Below are 15,516 nucleotides of genomic sequence, written 5' to 3' on the forward strand. Positions count from 1 at the left end.
AAGCCGACACCCAATAACTAAATTTAATCCAGCGTCCACATCCGGCTAACCAACCTGTCTCTGCAGAGTGATGGCGTTGAAGGACTGGTGGCCCTCGACGATTCGAATGAGAAGGCCGATCCACGCGGAGGTGCTCAAGGTGCTGCACATCTGAGGCATGAGGGCGATGCTGCGGATGAAGCCCAGAGTGCACCAGCTCCGGTGCTGCTCCCGAGACACCAGCCTGTGGGAATGACAACCTGACACCAGAAAAGTAATTCCTGTTAAAATTATCTCCAACAAAAAGAAATTAAATCGTAATCATCATGAGGAGTTTATTTACTCGACTTGTCGTTAACTCCACTTTCCACCAGCATCCTCAGCAGTCCGCACAGAGTCCGAATGGCGTCCGTCTGCAGGACCTCGGCGTACATCCCGGCGGACAGAGAGAGCGTCTTCAGCAGGTTGACAGTACTGGTCAACATCATGGCTGTTGGGTGGCTGCTCTTCTCTATCAGCTCGCCTTCTTTGAAACAAGGAGGAAGCCGTGTTACAGCTCCTACTCTGACGTCCGTGTGTTGCCTTGGAGCTGCGGTCAGACGCGCACACCGACCTGTGTCGTCCTCCGTGTCCGAGTCCTCGGCGGTGGGCTGGGCGGCCGGTGGCGGCTCTGCGAGCTTCAGGTCGTACTTGCCCTCTTTGCCCATCCGGTAAGAGTTGGTGCTGCTGGTGTCCCACTGGACCCGGATCCAGCCGTCCTCGCCCAGCTCTCCGATGACCCGGCCCAGACCGGGAGCGGGGCCGTCCTGGAATGACCGTGAAGACTTAAATCGTTTAAACTAAACAACAATATGAGGGTCGGGGCCCCAAGGTGTTCATTTCAATGAATTAATCACAGATTTTAATGCAATTAATTGCGCGTTTTTTTTGTAAACATACAAAGCATTTCTGGTACGCTCATAATTCTGAAGAACAAGTGACATCCGTGAAAAGCGACGGACATCGCAGTCACTTTCTCGACCCACTGGGTGTTAATTTTTATTTTTTTTAAATTAAAAAAAACGATCTGATGGGACGCTGAGATAACACTATTGTGTTCAAGTTGTGCTAAAAGGAGTTAGCTTACCAGTGAAGCTATTCAAGCTAAAATAGCATCTCAATGCTAAACATGCTGCAGCAGCACAGACGTCCACACAGATAATGTCAGCGTCTACAGTTTGCATATATACGTGGTTTTTTTAAAGTAGTTCCATGAATGATCATGAAACATTTGAAAGCCAACTAGACAAAAGCATTTTGCAACTTGATGGTTAAATAACTTAAATAAAAGATTAAAAACAATAAGTATCTTTGTTATTGATCTCACATGACTATTAATTCAAGAATTCAGCAGCAAAAAGGGATCTTGAACTGAAAATGTTGATTAATTTGTCAATTAAAATACGATTAATTAATAACAGAGCCAGAAATTAACCACAATTTCAAAACATAAAAACATTTATTTACCTGATCGCCCCATTTCCAGTCCACTCCCCTCATCACTCTGGTGCCGATCTTCATCATGGCGGCGAGTTCTGGGCCAGAAGCGGGCAGGGGCGCGGGGGCCGCCTCCTTCCTGGACTCTTCCAGGACCGTGGCCGAGCCTCCGTGAGCGCACAAACTGAGGTCCTCCTCGCTGCTGTCTGTGCTGGGGCCTACAAACATCGGACAGCGTAAAACAGAAACTCAGATTGGTTCATAAATCCACCCGTTTCAGGTCACCTGGTGAAAACGCACCGATAAGCTTGAGGATGCTCTGAGTGAGGGCCAGAAGGCCAGAGTTCAGCAAGAGGCTGAGGCTGTTGGAGCCGTGCTTCAGGGACAGCATGTGGATCATGGCCAGCAGGAAGCGGGCCTGTGGAATGGTGCCGAGGCTCGGTCCGGCCGGGTTCTCGTTGGTGATGGTCTGTAGAGGGACCGGCTGCACGCCTATATCGGACAGCAAATCATTGGATAATGAAGCTTCGTATGTAGAAATCAACAGATTCTCGTAATGAAGTCAATGATGCTACGGAGCAAGAAAACTCGAGCCATTCAACTTGCTTAAACAGGGTTTTTTTTTTGTTCTGTGTAGATTTGGAAAGGTGTTTAAATGAGGGAAAATGGTCCAAATACCTTGCAAATGTTTCTACAGTGGGACCATAATAATGGCGATTTTGATTGCAAACGGTCAGAAAAAACAGACACAAAATGCTGATCGATAAAAGCTCTTTTAAAGACAAACGTCTCAACAGTTTTGGGTCTTGAACTTCTTTTTATGTTGCGTTTGAAACAGTTGATCATAACTCACCGACTACCCAAGACTCGCAGTTTAAAACTCTGCTTCACCAAGTGAATCATAGCATCAGTTTAAAATTAAAGAGAAGCGATTAAATAATCTGCAGAAAGTTACATTTTTACCCAATTAATAGAATAACTAGATAGAATGGTGGATTATAAAAATAATCATCGGCTGCAGCCGTACTCGTGAGCGTATGAAACTGAACATGACGATCCGTCCATCAGACATTTTTCCCAGCACTCACCCAGCTCTTTGAAGCGGGCGCTGGCCTCCAGCAGGATGTTGCGAACATTTTGGATCGCCCAGGAATACAACTTCCCAAACGTCACCTCCAAAAGCATCCGGTTGAAGGGAGGGATCAGATCCACGTGTTTAAGGCAGTCCGACAGCGGCTCCCTGAAAAGATCAAATCCGTCAGTCGGTCATTTCATTCACCCCGTTTACCAAATTTAATCAGTGAAATGGGAGCAGAGAGAAGGAAAATAAATCTTGTGTAAACCTGGCCATTTCACAGTTATTAAAACTTTCATTGCCATAGACATTAGATTAACAATACAAGTTGTAAACGACATTTTTTCACACTCGGAAATGTTTAAGACTTCATTTTTTTCTTTACAGTGTTGAGAATTGATTCATACTCAAACATTTTTTTCATCTCCTCATCGAAACTCTGCCATAATTTTATTGGGCTAAAATGCACATTTGCTTTAAAGCAGTAGACACTTTAATTTTGAAACAGTACATCCTGTTATTTCTGTCACTTGAGCTCAAGACAAAGAACTTTTGCAAATTAATTGGCAATAATCTCTTCTGAGTATTAAACATAACTAAAAGAATTTTTAAAGTCCCTCGGTTTGAATATATTTGATGGAATTAACTTATTCAAATGTTCTCCAGCATTGACTTTATATAAAATCCTGGTAGCTAAAAGGCTTGGTTTTGGTTCTTCTATAAGTCAGATAATTTTTTACTTTATTTAGAAGACAAATACTTCCACACAGTTTTTGTTTTATAAAATTTCCAGTTAAGTTTATGATGATAAACAACCTCTAAAAACTTTTTATACTTATTATGTTTTTATGCCTAGACGTAAATCTGGTTAGCTACCCGATGCTGGTCCCTTCGGGTATGACCCTCTGCCACCCGCAGAGCATGGCGTACTGCACGGACGGCAGCAGGAAGCTCTTGGAGGCCAACTTCAGCATGGTGTCGATTCCCTCCAGCCTCACCTCGGCCCTCTCCAGCTGCGATGAAACGGGGGCAAAAAGAATCACACTTTTCTAAATGAAGGGTTTCGGATTATCGAGGAGCGCTGAACAAATCCCACTTTCAATCGCACCTGTTTAAGGAGACACTTCCTCATTTTTTCCACATCCAGCGGCTCTTCCTTCAGCGCAAACTCCACAATGGTGCCCATCAGGCTGGACTGAGAGAAGACTCCCTGGACGCTGTGTTTCAGCCAGCGGTACCGCTGGACGTTTGCCACCGTGTTTAGCAGCGGCTGCCACTTGTCCTGCTACGGATTCGGAATTTGGATCAGGTGCAAAGTCGGAAAAATTCAATGAGCACAAACATCACTAGCTGTCGATATCCAGCTAATTTTGCAATTGCAGTGTTTCCATCAAATAAGAAATGGAATTAAAATCACAAGTTAAGAAGTTTGTTCATGCCATCAGTCATTAAAAATCGTCTTTTCGGGTAGTAATGCCTGGTTGTTGATCTCATGACTCGTGTGATGCAAAAACGGTGTTTTGCGAAATACACCATTTTCGATAAAACACCTCGCTCTAGTGCTAAAGCTTTTTAATTGAAAAATTTTTTTTTTTTTTTTTTTAATTGCAGCATTTCCATTCAGCAAATTTACTTTCATGATTCCAATTTGCTCAATTTTAACATTAATGGAAACATAGCTACTTACTGAGCCATAGAAATCTACCTTTGACGTCTTTCCGGTGGGCGACTTCCTGTCTGCTGGAGTGGGGCTAATGTGGACGTTATGCTCTTCTTCGTTGGTCCCCTCGTTCTCCAGCTTTGGCTCCTCTTCATCAGCAGACTCTGACTTCTTAGGCACTAAAAGGAGGGACAGCTAAATCCTTTAGCAGGCATGTGCCGAAATAAAAACACACACACACACACACACACAAAAAGAGACACTTTTCAGAATAGTTCAAGTAGTCCCACCTCTTTTTTTCCTTCGGTCCCTGATGAGCTTCTGAGCGATCCTCCTCCATCGCGGCTGAGAGCTCAGCAGCTTCAGCTTGGACACGATGGACAGGTCGTTGCTCACCGCCGGCCGCAGCTCGTTGAACAGGAATCTGAGGCGCTCGATGACCGGGGCGCACACTTCCTTATAGGAGCGGCCCTGTTCCTGATGAGTCTGGAGTGCGACAGCGCAAAGACAAAATTTCACACACTTATTCTCAACTTAATGTGCCTTAATAAGCCACTCATGTCCCCTGACTGTTTAGCATTACTTCCAGCCAGAAGAAACATGTTGGTAAAGTAAAAAAAAAAAAAATCTACTTTAAAACACAAATCTCACTGAAGTACCTTGTTTCGGTTCATCACATAAAATCCTAATTAAATACATACAACTAAATGTGAACTTTTTCAAAGCATTTTATACATTAGAAATAACTCAAAGTGGCCATTTCAACATACTATTACTACTTGATAGCAGATGTCAGAGGTTTAGCTCCCACCTTAATTAGTGAACATTTTGCCTGGTAGACCATGCGACAGACATCGATCATTGATTTAGGGAGGGACCTCTGCTTCCCCTGGTCCACCCCCAAGGCACACGGGCTGACGAGTGAGAGAGCAACGTGACCTGTGACACACGAGGGTTCACTGTCAATTTATCCAGAAACAAAAGCCTTTACAAATCTTTGTTTACCCATGTAAGCTTCCTAGTATAAACTGTTAATTCTTGTGGCAGAGAAATAAAAGAGCGCTAGTAATTTGTCAGAAGAAAACCAGCGTTGCTAGGTTACCGAGGTCCTGATGTTTGAGCAAGCAGCAGAGCAGCAGGCGGCCGACTTCCTCCACTGGATGCTCCGGTGGGAAGGTGATGGGTGTAATAAGGTGGTACTGCTTACAGCAACGCTCTATTTGGCACAAAAAGTCCTAGAATAGAAAAAAAAATTAATTAAAACACTATTATTCGGATTCATGTCGTTCCAATAGGCTAGTAAATCATTATTTTATCTGGTCCACCTTCACAGTGTGGTCCTGAGTGGTGTTGTCAGCGATAGCCTGGAGGAAGGGCTGCGCGTGGTCGCTGAGGGTGATCCTGCGGGAGTAGAGCTTGGCCTTGTCTGGAGCGGTGGAGCCCAGCGAGCTGCAGTGGTCCTCGTCCTTCTCCTCATTGTAGTTGTAGTGGATCTGACTGGTCTGAAGGCCGCCAGAGAATATGGACGACTGGAGCCATTCTGTGAAAAACAAAACAAAACAAGTCGTTTCAATTCACAGCAGAGTTCCTGTTTGCAAATAATTGTCACTGGCATTCATTTTTATTTGTTGATTCATATACCCTAGCTAGCTGGTTAGCTTTATTCTGCGTCACAGAACAAAACGCAATGAAGATGTCTCTATGTGACTCAAACTTTGACAGAGAAACAAATAAAACAAATAAAATAGACAAAAATTAAGACTTGTGATTATCACATTTAAGGCCAACGTTCTTTTTAAAAGTCATTTTAAGACTTTAATTTTAGATACGTGAATTTAAGACTTTTTAAGGATGTACAGACATCCTGATGATTTTTTTTCCTGTATGTACAACATTTAAGTTTAAGAACAACTTAAGAGTCAAATTTTGATTTTGAACATTGCAGGAGTATAAACCGTTTTCCTTTGGTAGGAAAACAGCACCAAACTGTTTAAAACAAACGTTTTTGGATTAAATAAAGCAGGCTAATATAAGATTCAACATGAATGGAAAAAAATCATCATCATTAAATTTAAAGTTTTTTTTATTGATTTTTGAAAATTATTCATTCATTTCAACACCAGGACAAGTGAATGATTAGTCTTTTTGGATCCCTGGACAGATTTTAAAACAAATAAAAAAAAAAATAAAATGGAAAATATTTTTTAAAAAGTCCTTCAACCTACTGGCACATTCAACCTCCATAGGGGACAACGGGGTGCTTTTGGCCAAATACGAGGCGTGAAGACCCAACAGCAGCCCCAAATTCCTCTCTGTGTCAATGAGTGGCGAAGACAGACTGCTGAGGTCCGGAGTCGTCACCGTCTCCTGGTTAGGCTGGAAAAAATTCAAAATATCCAGTTTCAAAACTATAGAAATCATCAATTTCTTGCATATGTAAAGAAAAAAAAAAGTCTAAAGTCATTTTCTAGAAGGAAAGGCGAGTACCTCCATGTACTGGCCCACACAGAAAGCCTGCATGGATTCTCTGGTGTCCTCAAACTGTAAGGCCGCTTCCAAGGCAACCACAGGGTCTTCTCCAGCAAACTGAGCTGCAAAGGAAAAGACATTCAGTTTTAGCAACAACAAAAAGAAGAAGAAATGAAGAAAACTAGAGTACTACTTTCTAGATGCACAATAAAGCTATAAAGATTTTAGGTGATGCGTTTCCAAAGCATTAAGTAACTTTTCTAAAATAGTTAACTATGTGCTGATTTAAATATCTGTAATGCAGACCAAGACTCAGTTTGAGCTTCATCTAATCTCAAATGAGTCACTGAATCAGGAAGAAAAGAAAATCTGATTAAGACGATGCTAGTAGGAATTATTTGCACTTTCTAAAATAAAACTAAAACAAAAATAAAAACAAAAAAAATTTAAACATTCACTTTATTTACCTAAGACACTGTTTCCTGTCAGAGACTGAGACTGAGCCTGGAAGTCTTTAATGTCATAAACCTTCCCGTCGATGACCGTCCAGAAGCCGCCATCTTTGTTGTGGTTCTCCAGGTCAGCCTTACGGATCAGTGAAACCTCTTCATTGTTCTTAGAACTTTGTCCAGTGAAGAAGGATCCTGTCAAAACAGAAGAAAGGTTAGTACCTTCACACTTTTAATGCTACATAACAAAAACCAACATTTATGTGAGAAGTGACGTATCATACCCATAATTCCCGGCCAGGCCAAATCTTCATTATCGTCCCTCTCGTGGCCCGGAGCCAGGTGGTTGAAACGGTCCAGGTGCTCCAGGAGTCCGGCCAGCAGAGGGATGGCGCCAGTCTCCTGCATCAGTCCGGCGTCGATGGTGAGGAGGAGGATGATGGACACCACCAGCTCAGGCAGAAGCACTCCTGACGAACAGAACCACAGAAACACCTTTAAATAACTCGACAAGATCCTGGCAGCCTTATCGACACAGAGCGGAGGACGCTACCAGTCAGGTCTCCTTCAATAACCCGAGAAACTTCGGCGAAATGTCGCCGACCCGTAGACGCGATGCTCGTTGCGACGGGGAGGATGTCACCGATGTGAGTGCAAAGCAAGGCGATGTACTTCTTCAGTAAGGAGCCGACACCCAGCAGCTCGGGATCTGCAACAGAGACAGGAAACGCGGCTGAACGCAAACCCAACAGGCAAAGAAAAGTTTTGGACTAGGGCTTAAAAATGACATCTTGGATCTAATTTTAATATACATTTTTTTGTCTTTTCTGAAAAAAGTGGCTTTTATTTCAATCATCCCTTGTGAGAGTTGTACGATGGAAGATCAAGGCTATGTTATGAGAATTTTTGTTTAATCACGAGGAAAAAAAAAAAAAAGAATTTTACTGGAAGAAAATGTTTGCGTTCCCCTACTATTCCATCAGAAAGTTGACCTGAATTCAAAGACCAAACAAATAGAAACGGAAGAAGGCTGCCCTAGACATGCTGACATCACTCTGAACTATGGAAACCCAAGAAAAAAATTAAGAATTAAAATTAAAAAATCCAGATTTCACAAAAATTGATCTAAAAAATAAATTTAAAAAAATCGAAGGGTGGATCAAATCGATTTATTGACCGGCCCTACTCCAACCTCAAGCCGATTGACCTACTGTATCCATTGCCGTTCTCTGAGTCGGTGACTCCCAGGTACAGCTTGCTGACGAGCAGCCGCTGGAAGCGCAGCAGCAGGTCCAGAGACGCGGATCGCTCCTTGCTGACGTGTTCCGCTTCCAAATAGTTGGAGATGCGCCGGGCGACGTCTTTCAGTCGCGCGATGGTCTGCGAGGCGATGTTCCTGTCGAATTCAAACGTAGGGACGCGTCAGAGGACAGCAGAAGGATTCTGGTGGAGTGGAAACGCTGAAAACGGCAGGTACCTCAAGAGCTGCTGCACGAGTTGCACGAGGGGCAGACTTTGTTTCCCCGTCGACTCGTAGATGCCCGTGTTGATGAGGTCCTTGTCCAGCACGGTACGGCAGCGGTGCATGGTGGAGGCGTTCGCTTCCTGCTCGTCGATCTCCTTCTCTTTCTGAGCCTCCTTCTTGGCCTCGATGTCCTGTCGTCATAGCAACCAGAAACCAGTTTTCTAAGCGTTGACGGTGCTTCTTTCTGAAATTGACGGTGGGTTTCTCCGCGGGACGAATCAAAGCAAAGGTTAACCACATGCTGAGGTGGCACAGCAGTGGGTTTATCATTGGCTGTAACGCTCTGACCTGTATCTCGGCTGTGATGGCGGCACTCAGTGCAGATTCCAGCCCTCCGTCGGCCATCAGGCTGCTCACCAACAGGTCGATCATGAAGCGACGTCCAGCACTCACACTCATCTCATTACCAGATGCTGGGGGGGGGAAATGGAAATGTCTCAAAATCATGAACATTTAAACACTGGAACTGGAAGACATTTTAAATATCCAAGATAAATAAACAAAAACAACAAATTAAATGGATTATAAAGTCTGTAAAAAAAAAAAAAAAATTATCTTTCAAACAAAGAGACAGTTGAAACCAAAGCACCAAAGTAAATAAATAGTTAAGACTTTTATCATTCAGTATTTAGAAAAATGATTAATCAAGCATATGAAAATAATCGAGTTTCTTTTAACTTATGAGATTAATTGTTTTATCGTGACTCACCAGCGTTAGGCAGCAGCGAGGACAGCGCCCGGGCCCGCTCCTCGGCGGTGGGCAGCAGCACCGACCAGCCGCTCTGCAGCACGGCCTGGGCGGCGGCTTGCACCGTGTTGAGGACGCCGGCGTTGCTGGCCAGCACCACCACCGTTTGCTTGAGGTTGTTGAGGAGAACGCTGCCGAGGCCCAGGCCCAGCTCCTCTGGGTCCACCTGGTTGTTGATGGCTGCGTGGAGCTGAGGAAAAAAATTAAATAAAATTCTAGGAGGATTCAGGCGAAAGCAGCGACTTCCATGGGTTCAACCTGAGGATGCGCACCTGGAGCCGGAGCAGGTTCAGCGTGGCCACCACCATGCACTCCTTCTCCTGAGGAGGCGGCCAGTCCGAGCCGCCGTCCATGCCCTCGCTGACCTGGCGCAGGAGCAGGTCCAACTGCTCGAAGGTCATGGAGCAGACGTCCACCACGAAGGGCACTCGCTGCCCGACGGACCACTCCGAGCAGGAGGACCAGGCGAAGCTCTGAAGGCAACAAAACAAACCAGGGAATTCGTCGCATCTCAATCGCTACAAATCAGGGTTTGTTCAACGTGTCTGCAGTAAAATTCAAGGACTTTTCAGGCTGTATCATGGTAAGTTTTTTAACTTTTCCAGCACCAAAATTTGAGGATAAAAGAAGAATAAATGAATTAAAAAAAGGACTGTTTCGATTCATTATTACAGGATATTATTTATTACTGCTATTAATCTTTTTTTGTGTGACAATATCGACAATTTACAGAAAGGAAAAGATCAACTAAAATTTTGGCTAATTGTATGTTTTGAAATGTCTCCGTCACATACCTCATACACCCGACTAGTCTGAGAACAAAATACTAACTAAAAAAAAATCCCCTAATTTCAATAAAGCAGTTTAACCTACAGAATATAAAACAACCCTTATTTCAATTACACAAATAAGTCATTTATTACTTCTAACGGCTCAATATCAAAACAATCCCATATTAATAGACTTCACTTCATAACAAAACTGCAGTGTTTACACAGAAATCAAGTACTTTACAAACCTTGAAGACACCTAATTAAAATTCAATCGTCTTCAAGGACGTCAAAGCACAAACCCTGAAATGTTCTGCAGTCTGGAGAGCGTTAAGTGTTCATCTTACTTGTCCTGGGCCACAGGAAATCCCCACAATGTGCTTGGAGTTGAGTCCTGGGAGAGCCTTGGGCTGCTTCTTGTTGGAGAAGAGAGTATCAAAGTGTTGGAGTTTATCGTTGCTGCCCCAGCTGTGCACTTCTCCGTCGTCCGTCAGAGCCAGACAGTGCGTAGACCCTACAGCGATATCCACCACCTTCTTTCCTGAACGGAAACAGAGAACAACAAGGGCAATGCCGGTCAAACTTAAGTCTTTTTAAGACCTGTTTAGTGCCACCTTTGAATAAAATTTAAGACATAAAAACTATAAGTATGAGGGAAAATTACTGCAAAATTCTGAACCTGGTTTTGTGACCATGTCAGAGGCAAAAGCTAGCTGGCAAGGGTACATTAGCAGCTAGTCACTGTTAGCCTGAAGTGCCTCGAGTCACAGATTGGAGTGACGTTAGTGTGTGACTCAAACTTTTGACGATAGAAAAAAAAACTACAATAAAAAGTCCTGCCATGACAAAATTTAAGACCTGTGATTATGTATTTAAGGGCAACCAACATTTATTCAAATTAATTTAAGGCCTTTGTTTAAAACATGCAAATTTAAGACTTTTTGCACAGAATCCAATGACAATTTTTGTGTGCAACTTAAAACTGTTAAATTGTAGGGGGGAAAAAGTAAAAAGTCCTGACATGACAAAATTTAAGATTTGTAATTAACATATTTAAGGCCAACTTAAATTATTTTTTAATGAATTTAAAACATTTCGAGGCCTTAGTTTTAGACAAACAGATGTAAGACCTTTTAAGGATGCGGACACGCTGTATGCATTTACAATTGTTTTCCTAAACCTTCCAAACTCTTGTTTCCCCATCAGTGACTCACCCTGAAGACTGTCCAGCAGCTTCGGATAGCGGACGTGTTCGTCCGTGCCGTGACCCAGACGCTGGTTGTCTCCCTTCCCCCAGGTGTACACCTGTCCGTCCTTGGTGAGGGCTACAGAAAACTGACTGCCGCAGCACACCTTCACTATATCCAGGTCCTGCAGCTTCTCCACCAGCTTGGGCGTCTTGCAGCCGTCGCTGCCTCCGCGACCCAGTTTGCCGTAGTCGCCGTCGCCCCAGGACCACACCTGGCCTGGGGAAAGCAAAGAGGGCAGACATAAATATGGAAGCATAAATGGTGGAAGCCACAGCAGACAAAACTATTTTGTTCCAACCGTTTTCAGTCACGGCAAGCGTTTGTGCGTCGCCGCTCCCACATGCCACGTCCATGACCTTATGTCCTTTCAGAGCGGTCACCAGCATGGGCGTCGTCTGGTCCTCACTAGAGCCTAAAAACAAACAGGAGAGAAGGCATTACAGAATATAAACGGAGAGAAAATGCGTTCTAATAAATCCATCACTACATGCTGAGAAGGACAAATGTAAATGAATGAATCTGTGTGACCTCACCGTGACCCAGCCGCCCGTAGTTCCCTCTCCCCCAGGTGTAGAGCTCGCCGTCAGCTGTGATGGCAGCGCTGTACGTGCTCCCGCAGGCGATGTGCACCACATGCTTTCCCGCTTGTTTCCCATTAAAGGCGGCGATCATTGTGGGCTCCTCTAGGTAACTAAAGCAAAGAGCCGTTTGAAATGAGGGAAGGTTAATTGGATTTCAGCTCAGCACTGACTGCAACACCTCTCTCTCTAAAAGGCCTTCAGTGCCACAGCTGTCCATCTGCCCTCTTACCCCCCCTTTGTTCAAAGCTATAAACCATTAGCAACAATTAAAGCTGAAACAATTAATTGCGATTAATCAATTAATGAAATAATCATCAATTTAGTCATTGATTAATCATTACCTGGAATCTACAGACTAAAACGTGACATTTTCTAAAATAACAACCTCACAGTAATAACCAAGCAAAACTATACAAATATACAACATGCATCTTCATTTAAGGTAAAAAATTAAAAATCCTTCCCTGTAAATATATTCTACCAAAACTTCTCAAGTTGGAGAGTTTTAGCTTCACCTGGTTCAAATTCTGTTTAAGAAATATTTCCAACCACCTTTTCCTGTCCAATAAATTGTCTAATCCAGAAAAATGGTCAACAAGATCAGCCCTACATGGTATTGATTTTAAGTTGGCTGAACTTTTCGCAGGCTGATGTTGGAAGGATCATGTTTTAGCTGCAGATTCATCCTTTGCTACAAATGATCCAGCTTTCACTAAAGGAATTCTATATTATTGCATTTTAGGCATAAAAATCTTTTATTTTCTAATAAAAAATGTTTTGTTTATTTGAATGTTTTTAATGTATTCCTAATATTGTCTATAAAAAAAACTGGTAGTTAAAATAAATATCTGCAGAGTGCGGCAACTTTTTTTATCCAATTAACTGAATAATTGATTACTAAGACAATCTTTAGTTGCAGCCTCGGTGGCAACATGGTCTGCTTTAAATAGACAAAACCAGTTGCATTTCTGTTTCTACCCAAAACTACTACTGTCTTCATTTGATCACATATCACAAGTTAGAGGTCCCTCCATTCAACATTCGTTGTTGCTTACGTGGTGTCTCCGTGTCCCAGGCGGCCGCCATCGCCGCAGCCCCATGAAAACACTTCCCCATTGGACGAGAGGGCCATGTAGTGCTGGCCGTCAGGATGAGCGGCCAGCTTCACTATCTTCCTGGAGCTCAGGCAGTGGACCAGCATGGGAGCCTGGAAGCAGAGGTGGGAAAATTTAGGGTACAAAAACTAAAAAAAAAAAAAAATCCTACAAGTCAATGTGTTGTTGATGATACATGTAGGTCAGATCTCATTATTAACATTGGTAACTACCAGAAATATCAAGTATTAATTTGGGGGAGTATGTATAAATTTAACCAAGTCTGACTAAAATAAAATAAAATAATAATAATAATAATAATGTGGGCCAATATAATCCAATACTTGTTTTTTAGCAGATATCGGACTGTTTCTGACATCAATATTGCATCATGACAACCCTGAACTGAAAAAATCCCAGGAATGGCGTGGAAGTGGTTTAGTTGACGGTTTCTGACCGTGTTGATCAGAAACCAACAGAAACCCTCCAAGCAGAACTGACCAGGGTTGTGCTCTTGTAGTTCTGGGTGTAAACGGCGCCGCTGTTGGACAGGATGAGGAATCCCTTTTCTGAACAGACGATCTGCGTGACCCCGAGGCTCGACAGGGCCTTGCACTGAATGGGGCCGCTGACGTTGGCATACAGCTTCCAGCCCAAAAGGCCCCAAGCGATCACCTCCTGCAAGGTGCCCTGGAATTAAACAAAGAGTGAGAGACAGAACTAAGGATCTGGTAACAGCGCGTGCTTCGGAGAGTCGACTCAGAATGCATCCAAACATACTGCACTGCAGAAACATAAAATCTTACCAAGTAAATTTGGTGTAATCTGTAGTGCAAATATCTTAGGACACTTGAAATAAGAAAACTAACTTGACTTGCAAGTAACTTTTCAGCATGATATAGGGGCTTGTTTTAAGTAAACAATTCCTTAATATTGAAGAAAAACTACTAGCTCTATTGAGAAATGATTATAAGAAGACAATTTTAAATCAAGTTTATTTGTGTAGAACATTTCAGCAGCAAGGTAGATCAAAGTGCTTTACACAAAACACTAAATTACAAAGTTATAAATAAAACGCCATACACTCAACAAATGAACAAACTATATTTTGCTGATGGTACTCATCAAAACAATACACATCAAATATGATAGTTCATGTTTAGGTTATAATGGTTCAAAAGCAACTCTAAACAGGTGAGATTTTAGTCTTGGCTTACAAGTGAAATAATCTGCCAATGAAGCTAGCACTTTTTCAACAATATTAAGGAATTACTGATTCAAAACAAGATCCTATATCTTGCTGAAAAGTCACATTTAAGTGTAATAAGATATTTGCACTAGAAACTAGACCAAAATTACTAAAGATTTTGTGTTTTTGCAGTGTAGAGATGGTCATGTTTAACATTTAAATGCTAATGTGGATGAATTCAAATCATTTCATGCATGGTAATTTGTCAAAAATTGAAAAATCTGAAAATACTGCTCATGATTTCCCACCTGTATTTGCACTGTTCTCAACTAGGGAAAGAAACATCAGAATCTCACTAAATACATGAAGCACTAATGAATTTAATGCATTTTACCAAATCAGAAAAGCTTCAGAAATCTAAATTAATACATCACCATGCACAGAAAAGATGATGACTTATGCAGTGATAAGATAAAAAAGGAGCCATCACCTTGTGTGAGGAGGGAGAGTTGCAGTGCGGGGGGCTGTAAGGAGAAGCCAAGCGGTCCAGGTGAGCCATAAGCACTACAGCCGTCTGCTGAAGGTCAATGGCAAGGTCATTGTCCTGGGGTAAGGTCAGGTACCGCAGGAAACTCTCATTGGGGCTGAGCGGCGCCGTCAGGATCTAGGAATTACATTTAGTGGACAGAACCAGTTACAGCTCCACATCACAATGTGTTTGAACGATGTGGAAAATAAACCTTAGAAAAGCTGAAAAGTCTGACAGCATTTCCAAACCCGACATGATCCAAGAACGGAACCTCAAATGTAGCCTTCCTGTTATCTGCTCAAAGTCTAAATACATTTTCTTACCTTTCTCTGGTTCCCTTAACTTCTTTTTTTTTTAGCAATTTTCTAATACTAAAAGCTAACTTTGAGTCTTTTTCATCTTTTAACACAATCTACTAGTGCTGAAACGATGAACTGAATTAATCATGATTAATTTATTATTGAAATAACTAATTTAGTAATCAATTAATCGTAAGCTGCAGCATACAGACCCTAAGGAAGGGAATTTGTGAAAGAACACAGTTCAAGCAGCAATTAAACCAAAACTGTACAAATTTACATACATTTTGCATTTAAGATAAAAAATAAAAAAAACTTCTTTGTCTGTAAATGTGTGCTATACAGAACTTCTAAACTTTGTTCAAAAGAAAAGAAAAAACCTCCAACAAACCACCTTTAGCTGACCATTTATTATTCCAAAAA

The 15,516-nt window shown here is 42.4% G+C and overlaps 1 protein-coding gene across 4 annotated transcripts in view; it reads right to left on the minus strand.

Moving 5' to 3' along the window:
• Nucleotides 1-15,516, minus strand: part of herc2 (HECT and RLD domain containing E3 ubiquitin protein ligase 2) — a 65,776-nt gene that overhangs the window by 35,945 nt on the left and 14,315 nt on the right. For all 4 annotated transcript variants that reach the window (XM_088005148.1, XM_088005147.1, XM_088005150.1 and 1 more), the window contains exons 10-39: nucleotides 14,756-14,929; nucleotides 13,578-13,766; nucleotides 13,038-13,189; nucleotides 11,935-12,092; nucleotides 11,700-11,813; nucleotides 11,366-11,617; nucleotides 10,499-10,692; nucleotides 9,654-9,854; nucleotides 9,343-9,571; nucleotides 8,922-9,046; nucleotides 8,586-8,764; nucleotides 8,320-8,504; nucleotides 7,662-7,817; nucleotides 7,393-7,578; nucleotides 7,127-7,303; nucleotides 6,678-6,781; nucleotides 6,416-6,566; nucleotides 5,516-5,730; nucleotides 5,293-5,425; nucleotides 5,002-5,129; nucleotides 4,481-4,676; nucleotides 4,236-4,369; nucleotides 3,639-3,815; nucleotides 3,407-3,543; nucleotides 2,544-2,695; nucleotides 1,756-1,947; nucleotides 1,486-1,673; nucleotides 593-785; nucleotides 323-505; nucleotides 55-239 (exon numbers count right to left, since the gene is read on the minus strand). In XM_088005148.1, the coding sequence (XP_087861274.1) occupies nucleotides 55-239; nucleotides 323-505; nucleotides 593-785; nucleotides 1,486-1,673; nucleotides 1,756-1,947; nucleotides 2,544-2,695; nucleotides 3,407-3,543; nucleotides 3,639-3,815; nucleotides 4,236-4,369; nucleotides 4,481-4,676; nucleotides 5,002-5,129; nucleotides 5,293-5,425; nucleotides 5,516-5,730; nucleotides 6,416-6,566; nucleotides 6,678-6,781; nucleotides 7,127-7,303; nucleotides 7,393-7,578; nucleotides 7,662-7,817; nucleotides 8,320-8,504; nucleotides 8,586-8,764; nucleotides 8,922-9,046; nucleotides 9,343-9,571; nucleotides 9,654-9,854; nucleotides 10,499-10,692; nucleotides 11,366-11,617; nucleotides 11,700-11,813; nucleotides 11,935-12,092; nucleotides 13,038-13,189; nucleotides 13,578-13,766; nucleotides 14,756-14,929 (5,139 nt within the window). The remainder of the gene's footprint in view (nucleotides 1-54; nucleotides 240-322; nucleotides 506-592; nucleotides 786-1,485; nucleotides 1,674-1,755; nucleotides 1,948-2,543; nucleotides 2,696-3,406; nucleotides 3,544-3,638; nucleotides 3,816-4,235; nucleotides 4,370-4,480; nucleotides 4,677-5,001; nucleotides 5,130-5,292; nucleotides 5,426-5,515; nucleotides 5,731-6,415; nucleotides 6,567-6,677; nucleotides 6,782-7,126; nucleotides 7,304-7,392; nucleotides 7,579-7,661; nucleotides 7,818-8,319; nucleotides 8,505-8,585; nucleotides 8,765-8,921; nucleotides 9,047-9,342; nucleotides 9,572-9,653; nucleotides 9,855-10,498; nucleotides 10,693-11,365; nucleotides 11,618-11,699; nucleotides 11,814-11,934; nucleotides 12,093-13,037; nucleotides 13,190-13,577; nucleotides 13,767-14,755; nucleotides 14,930-15,516) is intronic.

Source organism: Poecilia mexicana, unplaced genomic scaffold (assembly GCF_051168715.1).
Source record: "Poecilia mexicana isolate PSO_F unplaced genomic scaffold, ASM5116871v1 scaffold_4, whole genome shotgun sequence".
Lineage (NCBI taxonomy): Eukaryota > Metazoa > Chordata > Actinopteri > Cyprinodontiformes > Poeciliidae > Poecilia > Poecilia mexicana.